This window comes from Dromiciops gliroides, chromosome 6 (genome assembly GCF_019393635.1).
Source record: "Dromiciops gliroides isolate mDroGli1 chromosome 6, mDroGli1.pri, whole genome shotgun sequence".
NCBI lineage: Eukaryota > Metazoa > Chordata > Mammalia > Microbiotheria > Microbiotheriidae > Dromiciops > Dromiciops gliroides.
In genome coordinates, this window is record NC_057866.1 from 175,351,274 (window position 1) to 175,372,873 (window position 21,600).

The following is a 21,600-nucleotide window of genomic DNA, read 5'->3' on the forward strand; positions in this document are numbered from 1 at the left end:
GACATGGCTGTAAAAAAAATTTTAACTATAACTAATCTGAAAAATTATATAACTGTTCATTATATTAAAATTATAACTTTATGAAAAATTATAATTGGGCCATAAATCCCTTCAAATCCATTCAAATGTAAAACTATTTTAGCTTACTTGGGGGCCTAATCTGGGGACTTTTGACTGACTGGCTATCTAACTGCTATTAATTTCCTAAGCCAATCTGTTAGGGCCTTTTAAAAATTTCTCCACACTGCTCAGCTCCCAAATTGATAAGCAAATGAAGCCTCTTAATTAAATAACTAAAGCAGGGTTTACTTATAAAAATAAATTTAAGAGATAAAAATGCAAAGTTATATGAGACCTGACTGCTTTCCACGCTGCTTGTGCTTACCCTTTGCCGTCTAACCTCCTGCATACCAACGGACCTTCTTCTAGCATTTCCCTCACTGAAAAGACCCCCTGCTCCATACTTTTGCCAACCCCCCTGAAAAGCCTCCTACTGTTGTGAACAACCCTCGAGCACTTCTCTCTCACCGACCCCCTTGTGTTCTCCTAGTCCTCCGGCGTCCTCCCTTCTCTGTCTAACTCACTAAAAAACAAAAAACCTTTTTCTCCATACCGTTCTTTCTCGTCTGTCCACTCTGTCAGTTCGCCCTCTCTAATTTTCTCTATCCCCAAAAGCGTCTCTGCCATCCCTTTGTATTAACTTTCTTTCTCAGGTGAAACTTGGGGCTGGCCACCCCCAGGGCTGGCCAAGCCCCATGCTGCATGCCTGAGCTGGGGGATGGGTGAAGCAAACTCCAGCATCCCTCAGGTTTTTGATTTTTGGTTTTGTTTTGTTTTTCCCCCGTGCACCTCTCCACTCCACACCTGTGGCTCTGGGTTTTTGGTCAGCGCAGCTTAGCCCAGCTCAGAGGGCCACCCCCCCCCCACCCCCCGCAGCTGAAGCTGAGTGAGAGGGGGCAGCGGGGAGCCTGAGGCCAATTTCAATGCCCACAGGGCCATGGTTCTCCAGGACCTCTATTTTAAAAGGGAGCTTGGGGGGCAGCTAGGTGGTGCAGTGAATAGAGCACCAGCCCTGGAGTCAGGAGGACCTGAGTTCAAATCCAGCCTCAGACACTTAACACTTACTAGTTGTGTGACCCTGGGCAAGTCACTTAACCCCAATTGCCTTGCCAAAAAAAAAAAAAAAAGGAACTATGATTTCCTTCTGCCCCAATATGACGATTATCCTCTCAGTACTAATATGAAAAATATGAATAATATGAAAAGACAGATAGAAAAATAGATCAGTAGTGAAATCTTAACCAAATTTATTTTTGTCAATGAAAAATGCTTTTTTTTATCTTACAGAGACTTCGAAGGCAACCATATCCACAATTTAAGAAACATGACTTTCATTTCCTGCAGTACTTTAACTGTCTTGTAAGTAACAGTCCACAGGCATTGCAGTCAAAATGAATTTTATTTGCTAAAAGAAGCTAATGTAAACAAATGCACGGTAATTATTGATAGATGTTACCTCCCAGTTAAAACTTCATTGAAACAGAGAATGAGTGAAAATGGTCAAGTTTAAGCTCCGTACAACCAAAGAAACATAACACACAAGAGTCATCAGAATGATACCATAACATCTCAGGACACTGGGAAATCTGATTTCCCCATGTCCCTAGGGTATCTGTGACACAAAAGCTTTCCTGTAGGACAATGTTTACTTGTCATGCATGCTGGCCTCCATGGGGGCCTTCCATGGGCGGGCCTTCCCTCAGAGTAAAAAGCTTCTTACCTACTTCTCTGCCTCAGAAAATATAGGATTCTTGTGGTCCTATAGTGTTCTTTATACTACTTTTGCTCCAGTCTTTATACTCTGATACATTCATACCAGTTACACTCTGAGGGTTTCAGTCCTACTTTTGCTACCTAGTGATGAGATATAGAAAATGGTCAATGGAAGTGAAATTTAGCATATACTTTCCTCTTTTAATCATGCAAAGCGCATACCTATCAGATTGTCTCTACTGCGAATCAGTCAACTGGCCTAAAAACTCCTGGATAAATTCTATATTTCTATTATGTGTCCTTGCATTGGTTCTTTACTTAATTCGTTTGTCAGAGACCACTTGAATACATTCCCTCTAGACATGTGCTTGAGTTTTCTTAGTCCAGTGATACTGGGAGTATTGGAAGGAGATCGAGGATTGGAATTTTAGTTCCTGATGGTAGGGAAAAGTACAAATTGATAGGCTAGTGATTACATTTATGGCCTTGGAAACCTTCTGAAATTCTGAGCAAGGCTGCCTTTTCCATATTTTAGCTAGGGTAGGAAGGAGAGGGGAATCACTAAAGTGCTCACTTTAATTCCAGCTCCCTTTGAGGGTCTAAAAGTGGGAACCTACTGAATTGTTCCAACTTGGGACTAGAATGGACTTCCTTAAGCAGCTGCAGAGTAGTAAGCCAAATCAAATTAAAAACTCCAAAGTGTTTACCATGAGCAAAACACTGTGTAAGGCATGCATGATGCCCGAGGGATGAGGAAACTCAAAAAAAAAAATGCAGTATTCTAGTCTATAGTTTCACAGGAGAGGTTTTCACTATTTACACTGCAAATCTCTCTCAGAATGGCATTGAAGAATTTACATCATTGCTCTTTTGTTCCATTTGTGAACTTTTGGATAACCCAGGTTAAAATTAATTCAGTTATTCTTCCTATATCTCTAAGATATCTGATGCCAACAAAACACATTGAGATGATTCATAGAAACAATATTGTTGCTTTTCCTGACGAATTTTCACCCTTTTATCTTGTCTGGTAGCAGTGGTGTCAAAAGGCTAAAGCGTATTTTTTTTTCCTTCATTCTTTCAGGGTGATGAGGAAAAATGAAATCAACCATTTAAATGAAAATAGCTTTGCCCCACTTCAGAAACTAGATGAACTGTAAGTCTGGGGTAGGACTGAGGGGTAGGGAGTGGGTGACAAAAAAAAAAATTAGAAGTTATTTTAAAGACTTTTCTTTCAATTTTTACAGTATTTTAGAAACTTGTACATTCCATGGTATCCATCTCCACCCACATTAAGCATAAAAATAAGTGATAACATTTTATTTCATAATTTGTTTGGCTGTATATAATTAAAGCATTTACAGGAAAATAGTATAAAATATATTGAGCTATATGTGTCTTTTTGTCAGGGAAAAATTCACTTAAAATGTCCTATCTATTGTAATCTAATAATTCACTTTTCTACTTGGTGTGAGATTTTGATCTGGGTTATCCCCATGCAAAAGAAAACCCATGATATACTCATAAACCTGTAGTATAAATGGTTAGCGCTCTGGACTGTGAATCTGGTGATTTGGTGAGACCTTTATTCTGGAAAGAGATGACCTTAGACCAGTACCTTACTTTTCCTAATCTTAGTTCCTTATCTGTAAAATGAGGGGTTTGGACTAGATGATCTCTGAGGTCCCTTCTAGTGTAGATCCATGACCTAATGGTCCTACAACCCTACCCTTCTTATTGGCAAACTTAGAAAGGAAAAGGCTTGTTTTGCCTTAGAGGATAATGATGAGTGCTATGAAACTTCAGTCCTGCCCTGCTCAGTAGGATCTGAAACTTGTTTCATTTGTTCATTCATTCTTTCATTCATTCATTCAACTGTAACAGATATATAGACTCTAGGAATACTTAACCAACTTGCACTTGCATTCATAAATCATGTCCCCAGAAGAGTAGCTATTTTCCCCCTCAGAATTCTAGGGCTGCTCCTAAGGGATTATGGGTATCTTTCTCAAGCTGCTAGCTTGAGATCCCATTCTGGTACATTCACCTTAATATCTATCGCCACTTACATTTAGTGTCTCTCCTTTATCAATAACTGACCCAGTGATTAGTACCCCACTCTCAAGTTGACAAATTAACCCTAATTAGCTTTCAGAAAGGGATATTTGCTGAAAACAGAGCAGACCTAAACTACAAAATATCCATCAACTGGGGTATATTCTTTCCTATACTGCCTCAATCCATAGGAACATGAGTCTGAACCTAAGGTTGTTTTTCCAAAGCATTCATCCCACCAAGTTCACTTCCATATGCGGCATAGCTAATGGACAGGTTGTTCCCTTACTGCAGAACATGAAGTCTAGGCTACCAGCTTGGTCCGAGGCTGTGTTGAATCAAGCAGGTAGTTTCTCAGGGCTACCTGTATGGATTCCAGTTCTGGATTCCTGGCAGCTAGCCATTTTCAGCCTTTCTAAGCTCACCAGATCACACTATCTCCAATAATCCTTCACCTCAGCACAAGCTAGAATAGATACAACAGAAACAGAAGCCACACCTGGATCATGGTCTCAAAGCTCCCAGAATTAAAGGCAGATAAAGGTCTTTTTCCCACCTAGAGGCCCACAACAGTTTACATTCCTCATTGTAATAGTCGAGGCAAGATAAGATGGGATAGTGATCTTCACTAGAGGGGTGGCCTTGTAAGCACAGAGAAGGAGAGGTATTTGAAGGTGTTGTGAGGGTTGCAGAGGTGGCAAATGATTGGACTGAGAGAGTGAAAAGTTGGAGTTTGAGGTTCCGGTGATTCTCCTCTTACAAAAACAGGAAAGTTTGGATTTGGAATGTCACATTTCATGCATTGTGAGCTTGCTTGCTGATGGAACATCCAGGTGGAGATGCTTAGAAGGCAAAGATAAGGGCTGTCTGTATAAATTTGGGAGTTGTAAACCCATAGAAGTTGATGAGTCAGGACGGGTAAGAGTGGAGAGAAGAGAAGGCTCAGCAAAGAACCAAAAGGGACAACCACACACATCTCCTCCATGCAGACTTCATCCTGTATAAGTATGATGGACCAGGCCCATCAAGAATAGTAGCCCATCTGGCCGATAATGTACCTCAGACACCTGATAACAAGCTGTCACTTCTAAATAAGATAATGGATCTCCTGGATAGTATCATTTTTGGATGAGTTCATCCAAAAACTTATCTGCCACACTGTGAGCATTACATATTCACATTTGACCAGTGGCTACTTGTAGAGAGCCTGGGAGACCAGCTGAAGGTGTGGATGGCCAGATATTTTGGGGGCACCAACAAAGCTGGACAGGTCTTCATCTGCAATCAAGAAGAAAATATCAAGCCCAAGAACACTGTGAAAATGGACTTTGATCAATTATCCAGGATTATGGCCTCTTCCCAGTAATCACTTTGTTCCACTATCCTCCCCATAATTTTTCTCCAACATATATACAGCTTCTTAAATAAAAGTTCTTTATTTTCTTTAAAAAGAATGAAGGAGAGGAAGGTGTCTATAAACAGCAGCAAGGGAGCAAGTATGCAGATAAAGACTGAATATGGGAAGGAAAACTTCCAAAGGATACCAAGAGGAACAGGCTTAGGATAAAGGGCACAAGTAAAGGGGTTAGCTTTGGCAATGATAATGGCTATTCCTCCTTCAGAATTTGGAATAAAAAGGAAGATTAAAAAAAGAGTGAAGATAAATGAAGGCACGAAAACTTTTTAAGAGGCTATTGTAGCACATTCAGAAGAGTGCCCATCTCCCTGAAGATGAATAAAGAAGACTTCACCCACAAAAAAAAGAGGCTATTGTAATAGTCTTAGTGGACTTTTAAACAAGGAAGGAAGGCCTATACTATAATGGTAGTAATGTACATAGGAGGGAATGGAGGCATGAAAGATGGAATCGGTAATGAATTGGATATGAGAAATAAGAAAAAAAGGAAAACCAAAGATAACCTCTAGAGTTTTGAACATGAGAGTTAGGGTGAATGATCATGCCCCAAGATAGAAACAGTGATATTCTCAGTAGGAGAAGGTTTAGGGGAAAGATAATGAGCTTAGTGGATCTAGGGAAACAATCAGTACAACATAACATCATAAAGAAAAATAACTTTGAAAGATTTGAAAACTCTGATCAATACAATAATAAGCAAAAATTCCAGATGACATGAAAAAACAGTCAATCTGCTTTCTGACAGAGAGGTGATGGACTCACCATACAAGATGAGACATACATATTTGGACATGACCAATGCAGGGATTTGCTTGATTATGCATATTTGTTATAAGAATTTTCTTTTGTTGGTAATGGTCAGGGAGGGGGGTGGTGGAGAAAACATGCTTATTCACTGAAAAAATAAAAAATAAGTTTAGATTTTAGCATTTTGATATGAAGGAAGTCAGAGATGCAAGTCTGGAAGTCAGAAGAGAGGTCAGGACTGGAGATAGTGATTTTAGAGACATTTGCATTGACTGAATGGATAGCGTGCCAGAGGAGAAAGTATGGACAAAGAAATGGACCAAGAAAAGACTCCTCTCCAGGAGTTATTACATTCTACCCGAACCCCTGTTTTTCACGGGGTTCAGCTAGCAGGACAGCCCCCTCCCTCTAGTTTCTTCCTTTTGCCAAAGACAAAGGAATTCTAGAGGGCCACAGAATCATAGACGGCCCAGCTTTCTGCTTATCACATCAGGTAATACTTGTACAAGGACCCTGGGGTAGAAGTTTAAAACTAAGAAGCTTGTGGCTAGAAATGATTCACAAAATCACAGAAGTTTAGCGTTAGAAGGATCCCTACCACAATATGCATTCAATTAGCATTTTCCCCCAGAATCAAATAGGAAGGCAAAAAAGCCTATATAGTATATAAATGAAGTATAAAACCCTCTGTCTAATGCCCACATCCCAAAATTAGGATAGACATATGTGTTAATAGTTAAGAGAATCAGAGATAAGATTTATTAAACACTCCCCCCCCCCAAAAAAAGAACTATTTGTCTTAGGGAAATAGTTATAGGAAATGCATTCTGTGATTATTGCTTCTTTCATAGCTCCACTTTTTAAAATTGTTAGACATTTTCTTATTCAGTTTCACTCACCAGTAGCCTCACCTAATAAATATCAAAGCAATAAATGAAGTCTTGCAAATGACATGATGTATTTGGGTTGTTTCTCCTTAGGGACTTAGCAAGTAACAAGATTGAAGTTCTTCCTCCTTACCTGTTTAAGGACCTGAAGGAGCTCTCACAACTGTAAGGTCTAGCAGGAATTGATTTAATTCTGCTGCTTCTGTTTTTCCCCCACTTGGCCCACCCAGGACAGAAATGACATCCCAAATGTGAAACACCCTTAACAAAAACCCCTCCTGCAGAGAGGCTCCCTACACTGCCCTGGACAGGTTGCTTTCCCCCAGCTCGGGGCTCAGTTTCCCCATTTGTAAAAGAGAGGGATCTGACTAGGGGATCTTTGAGGTCCCTTCCAGCTCTAAATCCATGGCCCTCTGATCCTTTTTCATTAAGATGACCCTCTCTGCTCATTGCAGCTCATCCCATTTCTTCTGGTTCTCAGACCAACCACTGACACCTGGTGGAGGCACTGACCAACAACAGAAAAAAAAATTCTGACCCTCCCCTTAGAGAAGCCCAGTCAGAGCTACGTGACCCTTTCAGCATCTTCTCCTCATTTTGCATTTGAGGACTTTAAGGCTCAAAGAGCATAGGTAACTTGCCTACAGTCACACAACTAGTAAGTGACAGAGCTGGGACCCAGGTCTCCTGACCCAACCTTAGGGCTGCTTCTCCTTCATCACAGTCCCTCCCTCTACCCATACTTTCAATGTCTGATTAGTGAGTCTCCGGGACTCCCCTAGAGAAACTCCCATTGTGAATCAATAGCACTTATGAGCATACATTCTTACACACACACACACACACACACAAAACACACCCCTTTACATCCTTTAAATTAAACTACACTTTTGCTTTGAGGTAAGTATCGTTCCTTGCTAAAAGAACAATTTCCTTAATTTTCATACTTTAGAAATATCTAGTATGATACCATTCATGGATGTGGATGTGGATATAAACAGATAGAGAGATAGAGAGAGAGATGTTTTGGTAAAAATATTCTTGTCTGATTACATAAACTTATCTTTTTAAGTGATTATTTTATATTGTGTTTAAGCTAGGTATTCCCTTAGGAAAAATGGGAAGGAAGCTACCTTCCCACCTACTTAGTTCTTTCTTGCTATCTAATATTCCTCTAGTCCTAGAAGAGAAGGAGTGGTTAACCTAATTTATACCAGAATGTTAACAACTATTTTCTCTCAGTCTGGGGCTCTCTATATCTTAAAAGAAAAATTCAGAAAAAAGATGATTTTTAATGGAAAGAAATATACAAAAGTGGAATTCTGGGTATTTCAGCACCTTAGCTAGGAGAAATATTTGAGAGCATAACAGTTTTTAAAAAACTAAAGGAGCCAGAGGCACAAAGTTCCAAGTATGACCAATTATTAGTAAAGTTTTAATTTACCAATAAATAGGATCTCAGTTTTCTCAGCAAAGCTAAGACCCAGTTATGGGGTAAACAGCATTTTTTATATTTTGGAGAAGTGCAGAAAATAGGAAGGCTAGCATCATAGATTGAAGAAAATATAATTGGATGGAAATTGGGAATGAAAGGTTAGCAACAACCTCTTCTCCCCCCCCCCCCCACTAAGAAATTTTTGTTGTTTGAGTCCAGCTGCATCTGCAAGGACAGAGATGGCAAACCATACACATTTGGATAACAAACCAGACATTCTTGAAGGATAGCTTGGTGGTGTAAAGATACTAGTCCAGATTCCCTGATATCCACCTACATCCTTCAAGCATAACAGATTTCCTTAACACAAGAATAGAAGAGTAAATAACAGGAGAACTGAATTTCTAAACTCATTACAAGCCATTTCAGAGACCAAGAATCATGACTTAAGCGATTACAGGAAAAAAATCAATTAACTGTAAATATGGTCAATTAAAAAGTCACAGAATCAATCTAATTATTTCAGGGGCTTTCCTCAAGGCCCTTAAGTCATAAAATAGAGGTAACTGACTTGTATATAGCCCAATCTAGTTTAAACCTCTGGCATCTCTTTATCTTGGTTATTTTTCAAGGCCACAATTTAAATTTTACAAAAAGTCAATGAATCTTTTTTATGTAAACATTTTTAAAACTATACTAACTCATCACTGTTGGCTTAACAGGAACCTTTCCTACAACCCAATCCAGAAAATCAAAGCAGACCAATTCGACTATCTAGTCAAACTCAAGTCTCTGTAAGTATATGAACTAGGTGGGTTAGGGATTTATGATGACTTCAATTTTCAGATGGCAATATTTTGCTTTTTAATATAACCCCTCATTTCTGAGCCTTTTAGAGAGGGGTATTAGGAAAAACTCTACAGGAACTTATGAGTATTAATTAGCTAGATTAATACATGACTATAAATTAGTGTCTCTCTAAAACTCTGGGCTCACACAAACTGATCCTGCAGGGAAGAGGGTCATTTTCTCTCTTTGCCTCCACCAGGAATTACTTTCAGAAAGTGTCTCACTATATATCATTGGGCCCTCATGCGGGCTCCTCCAAAGGTGTAGAACAAAGGCCCAGCTCCCTCCCAAAGAGGTATTCAAGTTGGTAATGTATATAATGAGTAGCACAGCTTTTCTTTCACTCTACAAAAAATTCAGAAGATGCAAAGAAAAGGAGCCCACATATGGGAGTACATAAAGCACTCAGCTCTTCTTGGAAAAGAACTAAATCTGGGCTGCTATCGGTACAACACTTTGACATTTGACATAGGGATTCTTAACCCTCCAAAACATCCTACACGGTCATACTCTATAATTTGTATTCCTCCCACAGAGCAAACACATCACAGGTCTGTACAATAAGCAGTCCTCTTCGAGTGCACTTGTACTATATGAATAACTCACTGCTTCCCCAAGAGGGACACTGCTCACAAACCATACAGGTTCTTTCTCCAGAGAAATCCACTCTTCCTTCTAGAAGATCTAATCCCGAGATTACCCATGAAGCAATCACCAAAACTTGTACTGTCCAGGAAGCCTTCCTTCTTAGGAAAGATGTCTACGTTCCAAGATCACACTACTTCCAGAATTGGAAATTCTTTCATGCACACAGAAGTTAGGGGCTCACAAGCATTGTCCATTAGCTACTCTCCTAGTTGAGTGGCCACACAGAATTGCTTCAGTAACAGCAAGAGGAAAATAAGTAGCATTTATATAGTGTGTGTAATTTAAGATTCTAAATGTGGGTTCTAATCTGTTCCCCCAGTTTTGGGGGAAACTGACTAAAATCACTGATAAAACGAGTTTAGGTTTTTAAGGGTTTACTGAAAGATAGAAAGAGAAAGATTGAGAACAGAATTCCAACAGCCTGGCATTCCTATCTTTCCTCAATTTTCCTGTGAAGTCCTCTGCCACCACCATCAAGTCAGGAACCCAAAAGAGAGAGACCTCTGCATACAGGCCCTTCTTCCTCCTTTCTGTACCCTCCCAGACAATGGGAGGCTCCTCAAGTTGATTGGCTGGTAGCCTTGGTGGACAGTACCCATGCGCAAATGTTACTTCCTGACGCCAAGGAAAAGTCGCATGGCCTTGCCCTCTGAGGCATTCTCCTCATGGTGGAGCTTTCCTATAGTAAGTCTCTAGTAGGTGGCGTCATTCCAATCATTACAAGTGCTCTAATGTTTGCAAAGCACTTCACAAATATCTCATTTGATCCTCACAACACCTATGGAAAGTACATTTTACAGATGAGGAAACTGTGTTAGTAAGTATCTGAGGTCAAATTTGAACTTGCGTCTTTCTGACTCCAGGTCCCACATGCCATCACATGTTTCTGCAGGAACTCTATCCTGTTCCCTAGCTGCTCCATTCTCTTTTTCTGGGAAAGTCTACAATCATGCTTTTTGCTCTTCAGCACATGATACTCCCTTGTGTCTCTGTCCCAGTACAACCATTTCCAATCCCTTGGAGAGGAGACCATTCAAATTCAGATTCCATTCCCTTCCTTCCACTTCCACCCCAACGCAGGTTTGTCCTGCTATGTCATTTGAATGGGAAAGCAAAACCAAAGTCCAAAAGAGACCCTACTAGTTTGTCAGTTTGCTTTCATACACCGCTCCACTGAGAAGAGTCTTCCCTTCTGAGCATCAGCCACCCAATCATCTTGCAGGCAGCCCCAATCACTCTGAATCAATCAGGAGTCCTGCATCCTCTCAGCAAAGTCACAGTAGTCATTTACCCACCCCACACCCCAATATGTCTCCAAACAAAAACTAAATATCATCAAGTTGGCTGGAGGATAATCACCAAATTGATGAAAAATATGCAATAAATCCTTTATTTTCTTCAAAGAAGTTTTTTCCTCATTTAATGTCTCCTACAAATGATAATCATGTCTGTTTACATAATGCCTTAAGTTGTACAAAGTTCTCTCCTCACCAAAACCCTGTAAAGTAGGTAATGAAAGTCTCATTAGACTCATTTTTTGTTTTGGGGTTTTTTTTGTTTGTTTTGGGGTTTGGTTTTTTTGTGAGGCACTTGGGGTTAAGTGATTTGCCTAGGGTCACACAGCTAGTAAGTGTAAAGTGTCTGAGGCTGGATTTGAACTCAGGTACTCCTGAATCCAGAGCCGGTGCTCTATCCACTGCGCCACCTAGCTGCCCCTCAGACTCATTTGATAGCGAAAACTGAAACGCATAGCAGTCACCCAGCTTGCCTAAGGTCACACAGCTGGTAAATGTTAGAGCCTCAGAGCTAAGAATTCCACACCAGATGTTCAGCATTCTTTCTCATGTTCCATACCTGCCTCTCAGGAAAGAAAATAAGAGCATGCTTGTTTTCTTCTAGTTGTACAGTATGCATTTATGCAAAGCAGCTAGGTAACAGAATAGAATGCTAAATTTGAACTTAGGAAGACCTGAGTTCAAATCCTACCTCAGACACTCAACTGTAAGTGACTACACTAATTATAAATTACACTAATTGTAGGTGACCATGGCTAAGTCATCTTACCTCTTTCAGCCTGTTTGCCCATTTGTAAAATTCAAATAAAAATAGAACCCACCTCCAAGGGTTATTGTGAGGATCAAATGAAATATCAGATGTAAAGTGCTTTGGAACACATAAAGTGCTTTTATAGCCCATTTTTAAAATTTTGCTACACATCTCCAAGAAATGCCATTTGGGTTTTCTTTGAGACTCTATATCCCTATAGAGTCAGCAGACTTTCATTTTGAGTCCTGAAGCTCTTCTTCCTTCCCACTGACTTTTCCCACCTCTCTTCCCCTTGACCTCTAGTACATCACCACCAAATATTGTCAGGTACCTGGTTTTGCCAAAGCAAGCAACGCTATTCTCTACTTTCTCTCCTCCCTTAACTTTTTAGTAAAGAAAAGACAAAATACCAAAATATAAAACTTGAGTTCAGAAGTTTGAAAACCTTTTCTGAAAGTTTATAAAAGCAAGTAATTTTTTTCTGTTTTAAACAATTCTATTTCGACACTGCCACAGCAAAATGACTGATAAAAGCTATTAAGAACAAGTTGTCAGTTTGGGGAAACTCTCTTATGGGCATTTGCAGCTAAACTATACAATTACCTAATACCATTACACTTCACCTGAATGAAGGTCAATTTATCTAAAACTGATTATCCTAAAGTCAGCTTACTTAAAAATAGCCTTTACCTAAATTTTGTATTTCAAATAAGATAATAATTCTCTAATTTTAGGTGAAACAGTCATTAGCCAATTGACCTACTTCCTACAAAAACTGATGGCAAAGCAGTAGAGCAATTTTCTTTAGTTCTGAGCAAGTCTTATCTCCCTATTTACAAGTGGTGGGTTTTTTCCCTCACATGGACTATTACATAAGAATATGTCTGTAACTGATTGCAACCCAAACTTAAACATATTTTTGTTATCTAATATTTTATCTTCTCCTTTCTTTCATTATCTTTGACTAATCAACATTTGACCACAACTTGTTCTTAATTTTTTTCCAAAAGGATGAGATTTAAATCTAGCATAGCTTGAGTCACTAATTATAAAAGAAACAACATCATAATTTGTTTTCATTGAGTGTGACAACTTTGGTACACACATGGGAAAAATTGCAGGTACCTACTCTGCCACTTATGTAATACAGACTGAAAGGAATTGACTTAGATCTGATTCTGAAGCAATGCTGAATAGTCTTATTAGTTCTAGCATACCTCATAAAAGCTTGTTTTGTCATGCTACAGATTTCCGATCTCTTGCTTTGTCTGATTTTGAATTTGGTGTTTTTAGAAGCCTAGAAGGAATTGAAATTCCAAATATCCAAAGAAGAATGTTTGAACCTCTTAGGAATCTATCCCATATGTAAGTTTTTTCCCCTCAGCTTTTCAACTTGTTAATCTATTACTTGTTCCTAATGTGTTTGTATAAAACATCCTCACCAAGCGTACTTGTTAGACAATTTTTACTATCTCATTTGCTATAAAAACTAATGCTCATGCCTCTGCCAATGGGGACTGTGTGGAATAGTGGAAAGAAGACTGGCTTTAGAATCAAAGGATCTCTGCCTCTTACTACTTGGATGGCTAACCTTGAGCAAGTCCCAACTTCTGTGGAAGTTTATTTCTTCATCTGTAAAATAAAGGGGTTTTATTAGATGACCTAGCGGTCCTTTCTAGCTATAAATCTATGACCCTATAGATACCCCCCCCAAAATCGTTGTGCACATGATGTGCTGTGCACAACCATCCCATGGTTCTGGCTGTGCACAGAACACTATTGCAGGTCCCTCCAGAGGTCTTATGATTTGTACATCTATTATAACTACCACTGGTGGGTGAGCAGGACTGGGGTGGCCTCACTGTTAGAATTGCTGTGAACATGAGGCTACAGTAACTATACCTCTGGTAGCTGTCTGTTTATAGACCCTGGAATCAAAAGGTGTGGGTGAAACGTCATCCCTGGAAATCTCTTTAGCAAATACTAGTAAGAGAATGTCTGCCTGGGTTGTGTTGTGCTCATCTCCTTGTTATGCTTAGAGCAAGTGCTATGCCATATCAATAATTTCTCAACGATACAGCTGGTACTCAGTCAATCAACAAGCATTTATTAAGCACTTACTACCACCAGAGACTGAGCTAGGTGTTGGGATACAAATAGAAGCAAAAAGGTAGTCCTTGCCCTCAAGGAACTTACATTCTAATGAGGGGGACTCATCAGAGTTCATAAAAGGGGAGGGGAGTAGGAAAGGAAGCACAAGGGGCACGAAGCAGAGCCAGGACGGAGGGAGGGTGAAAGGATGGCCGGTCTGGAACACTCCCCCAGATAGAGGACCCAGGAGTTCACCAAGGGGAGAAGGAGGCCACAGGAGTGGAGGGGTGTTCCCGGAGTGAGAAGGCAGCCAAGGCCTGGTAGCAAAGGCCAGAGAGCAGAAGCAAGGCTACGTGCAAAACAACTACACCACTGATCTGTGATTTCATCCCCTGGTGTGGAAACTCCCTCCACCCCAACATAGAATCTACACAGAACTGAGCTTGTGTGTGCATGCCCTCTCCCCCACTTGCCAGACTGTTGCACATTTTGTCTTTTTGTCCCCAACTGGGGTGGGGGCAGGGGTGGAGAGAGTCTATGAAAATGAATGAGAAATATCACATTTACTTCTTTTGTCCAACAGATATTTTAAGAAATTCCAGTACTGTGGCTACGCTCCACATGTACGAAGCTGCAAGCCAAATACTGATGGGATTTCATCCTTAGAGAATCTCTTAGCGAGCATCATTCAGAGAGTGTTTGTCTGGGTTGTGTCTGCAGTTACATGTTTTGGAAATATCTTCGTCATCTGCATGCGGCCTTATATCAGGTCCGAGAACAAGCTTCATGCCATGTCAATCATCTCTCTCTGCTGTGAGTATTCCTCCTGGGGAAAGGGAATTTTTAAACTATTCATAGTCATTAGTTAGAGAATAAACAAATGCCAAACATTTTTCAGAGTCAATCTATTCTGTGGCTTTGTTTCATAGTCACTCTAAAGGCTTTGGGAGCAAAGAAATCCAGACCTGGGATTTCATCCAGAAGGGCAATTCTGGATGGGGAAACTCCTACCCCATGTTAGAGATTGATAACTCCTCAGTAAGACAGAGTCTTAGAAAAACACCTAAGGGCAGGAGAGGTTAAGTAACGTGCTCATGGTCAGTTATTAAGCATCAGAGACAGCACTTGAAACCATACAAAGACCAGCACTCTTATGGACTATATCATCATGCTGGCTGGCTCTCTTAGCACCTTTCACTCTAAATAATATAATGAGATCCTACGGGCAAATCGATAAAAGTACAGCATGTTGGCTCTCACTCCTCTCTCCTCTCCTTCTGGCCCTCCCCTTCCAGGCGTCCTACCCTCCAATGACGTCATGACCCCAGGAGAGAATAGCTGGGCTGCTTTATGATGTAAGCATTTGATGCAGTGCCCAACTCCATTAAAATCATTCTTGCAGAAATCTGCGCATTATTATCCCTGCTACCCCCAAGCATTCAGATGTATCCCCTGCCCATGCCTCTACCTCCTAAAACAAAGAAGTTTGTCAGCCTCCGGCTAGATCTGGTTTCCTCAAAGAGGTGCTAGAGCAAATTCTTATGCAAAGCTGTAGTTTAGTAATGCTGTTTATTAGCTCCTTGAGATTAGGCTTCTCTATAGACAAACAGTTCTCAATCAGTTTACACCACTTATCTACTGATTGTTTGATATGCTATCAGTAGAAAGGCTAGTTGGGGGCCACTGCAGTGTAGACTTATGTTTAGCTTTCAAAATTTCTTCAGTGGACGCAGGTTCTCACTAGTGTGAATATCTCCCCCCAACAAAGTAGATACACAGCCCATCCACACTTTATCATCCTGTGCAATTTTTCCCATATCCTCCTTACACAAATCGTACAGAGAATACCTACCTGACATTTTAGAGCACTTCCTAGAAGTCTTGAGATCCTATTCTCCTTTAAAAAAAAAAAAAGGCATTTGTCTAATATAGGAATTCTTCATCTTTTTTTCTATCATGGACTCCTCTGGCAATTTGGTAAAGATTATGGACCCCTTCTCAGAATACTGTTTTTAAACAGAAAACATAGGATTTCAAAGGAAACCAATTACATTAAAATACATTTATCAAATTAGCTTTAAAAACAAGTTCACAGACCCTGGGTTAAGAGCCCCTGGTCTAAAAGATCCTAAGATCAACAATTCCATTGTAAAGTATTAGAAAAAATCCTAAATTATCTAATCTAATTCCCCCTGCATCCAGAGGAAATTTAGTGCCATTAAATTATTTATTTGCATTTTAATTTGTCATTTCAGATTGGTAGAATATCATGACTCAGTACTATATTGTTTTTCATTCCTTATACATATGTTGCACACCTATTATACCGAAAAGACTATGCTACATACAAGGGCCTACTCTGCACAAAGCCTGTGCTAAGCATGTTAAGCTGAATAAGAAACAGGCACTCTCCTCAAGGAGTTTACCAGATAACCTGTGTAATTTATATTCTTAGAGCATTTTCCTGGGGCACTGAAAGATAACTTGCTCAGGGTCACACATCCAGAATGTGTCCAAGGCAGGACCTGAACCCAGCTCTTCCTGGCTCCAAGGCCAGCCTTCTATCCACTACCAAACCATGTTGCCTCTCTGTGACTCCTTATTAGGGGACTGAGTATTCCATTCCCCAGTTAGAAATTCCACAGACAAATACTATTGTGCTATAAGAAATAATGAGTAGAATAGCTTCAGAAAAACCTGGGAAATCTTATATGAACTGATGCAAAGTGAAGTGAGTAGAACCAGAAGAACATTGTACATAATACCAGCAATATTATATGGTGTTCAGCTGTGAATGACATCTATTCTGATCTGTACAATAATGCAAGTTAATTCCAAAGGACTTAGGATACTTTCTAGCTCCAAGGAAGAACTGATGGAGTCTAACTAAATGCAGACTGAAGCATAATTTTTTTTTCTCTTTTTCTTATTTTTTGTGGTCGGTTTTTTTTTCAATATGGCTAATACGGAAATGTTCTGCATGACTTTACATATATGATAGATATGTTGTTTACCTTTTCAAGGAATGGGGAAGAAGCAGGAGGGAAATAGAGAATTTGGACCTCAAAACTTTTAAAAACTAAATGTTAAAAAATGTTTTAATGTAATTGGGAAATATTTTATGAAATACATTAAAATATATTTTTAAAAGAAATTTCACAGATTTATACTGCGAATATCCATCAGAAAGCCAAAACATTAACTTATCATCCAGTCTGTTAAGACATCACAGCCTTTTTAGGAAGGCGGATTTTGATTGAATAGGCACAGTCTCAGAAGCTGGGAGAAGGAATAAGTGCTCAGAAGCAATAAATAGTACATAAAGGGAAGACCGAAAGGCTCAGAAGGGAACAATATGGGTGACAATTTTTAATCCTTGAAAATATGCTCATTCTGAAGAGTACTACACGATCATTTGCATGTATTCTCCATAATGAGATTCAAGAGTGCCCTGGGGCAGCAACTACTCGATTACTTTCCACGGGACCAAATTCAGACACCAGTTTTTAGATCCCTCTGCAAATACTCAAGCACAGCTGCAAAGAATAAGTTTGGTTAGTGTTGGTGGTGGGGGTTTTGTTGTTGTTGTTTTTTTTTTTTAATTTACCTATTAGTTTCCACTGCTACATTCTGTTAGTGATGAGCAATGGACCAGACAGGACATCAGTCACTCTGACATGCCAACTACCCTGTCAAGAAGTGTAGAATACTGATGTGCTTCTAGTCATTGATCATACTTACTGCCACATCGCTGCAGGGCACTCTGAATTTTTTTCCATTCAAGGATAATAATCCCAAAGAAAAACATTCTCATTTAAGTTGATTTTCAAACAATATTGCTTCTTGTAACATAGGAAAAAATGTACTGGTATCTATGCCTCTAAATGTATTCTATTTACTGATTTTATAGGTGCTGACTGCCTAATGGGAATATATTTATTTGTGATCGGAGCTTTTGATCTGAAGTATCGTGGAGAATACAATAAACATGCACAGTTATGGATGGATAGCACCCACTGCCAGCTAGTAGGATCTTTGGCCATACTGTCCACAGAAGTGTCGGTTTTACTTCTAACTTTTCTGACTTTGGAAAAATACATCTGCATCGTTTACCCTTTTAGATGTTTGAAACCTGGAAAATGCAGGACAATTGCAATCTTGATTCTTATATGGATTATTGGGTTTGTGGTGGCTTTTATTCCACTGAGCAACAAGGAGTTTTTCAAAAACTATTATGGTACCAACGGAGTCTGTTTCCCTCTTCATTCAGAACAGGGAGAAAGTACAGGAGCACAGATTTATTCAGTAATTATTTTTCTTGGTAAGGAACTATCATCATGCTTTATGAAGTCTACAGATTTTTATTTCGAATTTTCATTAAGTAAAAAGTCAGATATTAAGGAAGCACTAGAAGGGCCTAGAGAGATTGTAATCTAACTCTCCATTTTTCAGATAAGAAGACTGAGGACTAAATTAGTAAAGTGACTTACCCAAGATCACACAGCAAGTTAGTGACAGATCAAGGACCTTGCTCTCCTGATTGTCCAGTATAGTATGCTTTCTACCAGACAGCATTATCTCTCTAGCCAGAACTGTGATTAGGGCAGGGCAACCAGGGCTTTGCTCTCAGGGTCCCAAAATGCACAAAGTACTGACAGCATTTGCAGTTCCTTAGCAGTATGTACTTAGTTATCAAAAATAGTGAAAATGAAAGCCATCATGTGGCCACTGACCAAATCCCAGGTGAACTCCTCTGCCCCTTCTCCTACTTCCATCTTCCCATTCCCCGCACCCAGCCAAAGTGTCACACTGCCCTAGAGCATACATGCTACTTCACACCCCTCAACCCCCAACTGAATTAAGTGTGTATTTCATACTTGCCTTAGGTACATGTTGTATACTCACCCCAGGTACATTCATTACTAGTTACAGATCTTTCTCTGCCTTCCATTAATATAAGCAAGCTATAACATAATGCAGATAGTTAAAACATCTAGGAATTTTTACCAGCATTTTTGTAAATGCCAATGTGAAAGTGAAATTTGGGTCCTTTGCATTTATAATATTTAATATACAAGCATGTATATTTTGTGTGTATGTTTGAAATAGCAGAACTGTGGAATAACCATATTTAAAAATATATTTATATTTAAAGTGTAGCACAAAGTGCTTGAATTATGAAATATCAACATCATTATTGCTAGAAAGTCTGATGGGCTCAGGCACAGCGAAACATTAGAATTCTTAGTTTTACTCTATCTCTTTCCAATTACACATTCCATCATTCCCAGCAAATACAGGACAGTTACAAATGAATTCTTAGTGTTTCCACTATTTGCAGTGTGCCACGTTAATTTTTAATATAGAACAAAGAAGCTCATGTTACATTCCAACAACTTCCCTTTAACAATACTGACAATAACACTGAACTATATAATGCCTTATGCTTTCCAGGTCAATCACATATGGACTAATGGGGCTTATCTCCTAAATAGGTGTTAACTTGGCAGCCTTTATCATCATCGTTTTTTCCTACGGGAGCATGTTTTACAGTGTTCACCAAACTGCTGTTACTGCAACAGAAATCCGGAATCATGTTAAAAAGGAGGTGACCCTTGCCAAACGTTTTTTCTTCATTGTGTTTACGGATGCCTTGTGCTGGATACCCATTTTTGTATTGAAATTCCTTTCCCTGCTTCAGGTAGAAATACCAGGTATGACGGGGGGGGGGGGGGGGGGGGGGGTCCTTTTCTTTGTGAGTAATAAATTCCTCTTTCTGCTGTATTTCTCTGAGAAGAGATGATTTAAAGTCTAAATCCAAAATCGTCTTCAGGGGCATATGTTAAAAAAAATGCATGCTTAGTCCATCAGAAAAATGTTTGTGTTTTGTTTGGGGGGGGGGGTCATAGAGAGAGCTGTGCAGTTTCTTTTCATGAATATCTAGTAGCACAATGCTTAATAGAACAAAGAAATGGAGTCCAAGAAGTATAGATGACCTACTTGAAAATATCCATTATTAATAGTGATGTAGAAAAACCAAGTTGGATAATCCAATAATCACTTGCATTTTGCTTGAAAAATAGATATCTAGTTAGTTGACAGCTTGTCTCCTAAATTTTATTTAGTTTAGGGTTTGGGGGTTTTGCTTAATTCATTCTGCATTGAGTCATGCAAATAGTCCCATGTTTCTCTAAATTCCTCACATTTGTCATTTCTTACCACATTTATATTCATGTACCATAGTTAAATAAAAAGTAATTCTAATAAATCATTTTTTAAAAAAATAATTTCTATATAGCCTGAGGACACACCAGTTTAGATGGGGAACTTCCAGGTGACAACATGATACAGCATGATGCCTTTGGGGTCAGACATGGGTTTATGTTACATCATGGCCAGTCTATGCCATTGAAACCATGTACAAATTACTTAATCCCTATGAGACAAGCATTTCTTGTCTGAGAGATAAGGATAATAATACTTGTGCTACCTCATAGGGTTATTGTAAGGTAAGCTGTGGCTAAGCCTTGAAGTGCTATTATGTGAGAGTTATGAAGGCGATTGGAAGAAAGCATCCAAATATTAAAGACTAGCCGGTTTGGAGTAGATAAATAAAGTTTCCCATAAGACTTAGTTCAGTTTTAAACCATCAAAGTTTACTATTAAAGCTGCACTAAGACTTTGGTAATGCCCTGTAAATTAGTAAGCTATATGGGAATATGCATATGTGTATATATGTACAAATATATACCTATATATGTGTATGTGTATAGATATGTATAGATATATAGATATGCCACATGCAGAGAATCAAGTATTCAAAGTCATACTTTTTTTTTTATGTTATCTTTTGTTTTACATCCCCTTCATTTCTCCATATATCCTTCCCTATACAGAGATATATCCCATATAACAAAGAGAAAAAAAGAAAGCAATTTAGAAAAAAAAGCCTAAACAATACCCGATTCTGGTAGTATATGCAACGTTTCACATCCATAGTGACCTCCTCTGCAAAGAAGGGCAGAAGGGCAGGACCATAGTCTGAGAGCTGGAAGGGAATTTCAAGACCATCCAATCCTCCCATTTTATAGATAAAGAAACTGAGTCTCAAAGAAGCAAAATGTCTTGCCCAAGTTTACTCAGTTCATTAGGGGTATAAGGAGGAATACCCCTTATAAGCTATAAGGAGGAAAATAAGTCCAACAGTAAAAGAAATACAAATTAAAACAACTCTGAGGTCTTACGTTACAACATGCAAATTGGCTAAAATGACGAAAAACAAGTGGGGAGAATCAGAGTTGGGATGACAGATACACTAACACACTGCTGGTAGAGTTATGAATTGGTCAGACTGTTCTGGATTATGCAAGAGAAGTACGAGATAATGACCATATCCCTGGTTAGATAGAAAAAGACCTAAGTTCAAATCCTGTCTCTGATACTTATTACCTGTATAACCTTGTCCCCATGGTTGGTTATTGCATGATCCTTTGACCCAGCAATCCCACTAATGGACATATATTTCAAGGAAGTCAAAGGTTCAATATGTGCCAAAATATTCATAGCAGCATCCTTTGGTAGCAAAAACTGGAACCAAAATGTGTGTCCATCGAGAGTAGAATTCTTTTTATGTATGGGTTTTACAAGAGGGC

The 21,600-nt window shown here is 39.2% G+C and overlaps 1 protein-coding gene and 1 pseudogene across 2 annotated transcripts in view; both read left to right on the forward strand.

Moving 5' to 3' along the window:
* Positions 1-21,600, forward strand: part of RXFP1 (relaxin family peptide receptor 1) — a 182,481-nt gene that overhangs the window by 157,796 nt on the left and 3,085 nt on the right. For both annotated transcript variants that reach the window (XM_043972848.1, XM_043972847.1), the window contains 8 exons: positions 1,348-1,419; positions 2,858-2,929; positions 6,973-7,044; positions 9,037-9,108; positions 13,151-13,222; positions 14,532-14,761; positions 17,859-18,269; positions 19,444-19,662. In XM_043972848.1, coding sequence (XP_043828783.1) covers positions 1,348-1,419; positions 2,858-2,929; positions 6,973-7,044; positions 9,037-9,108; positions 13,151-13,222; positions 14,532-14,761; positions 17,859-18,269; positions 19,444-19,662 — 1,220 coding nt within the window. The remainder of the gene's footprint in view (positions 1-1,347; positions 1,420-2,857; positions 2,930-6,972; positions 7,045-9,036; positions 9,109-13,150; positions 13,223-14,531; positions 14,762-17,858; positions 18,270-19,443; positions 19,663-21,600) is intronic.
* Positions 4,836-5,479, forward strand: LOC122732601 (annotated as a pseudogene).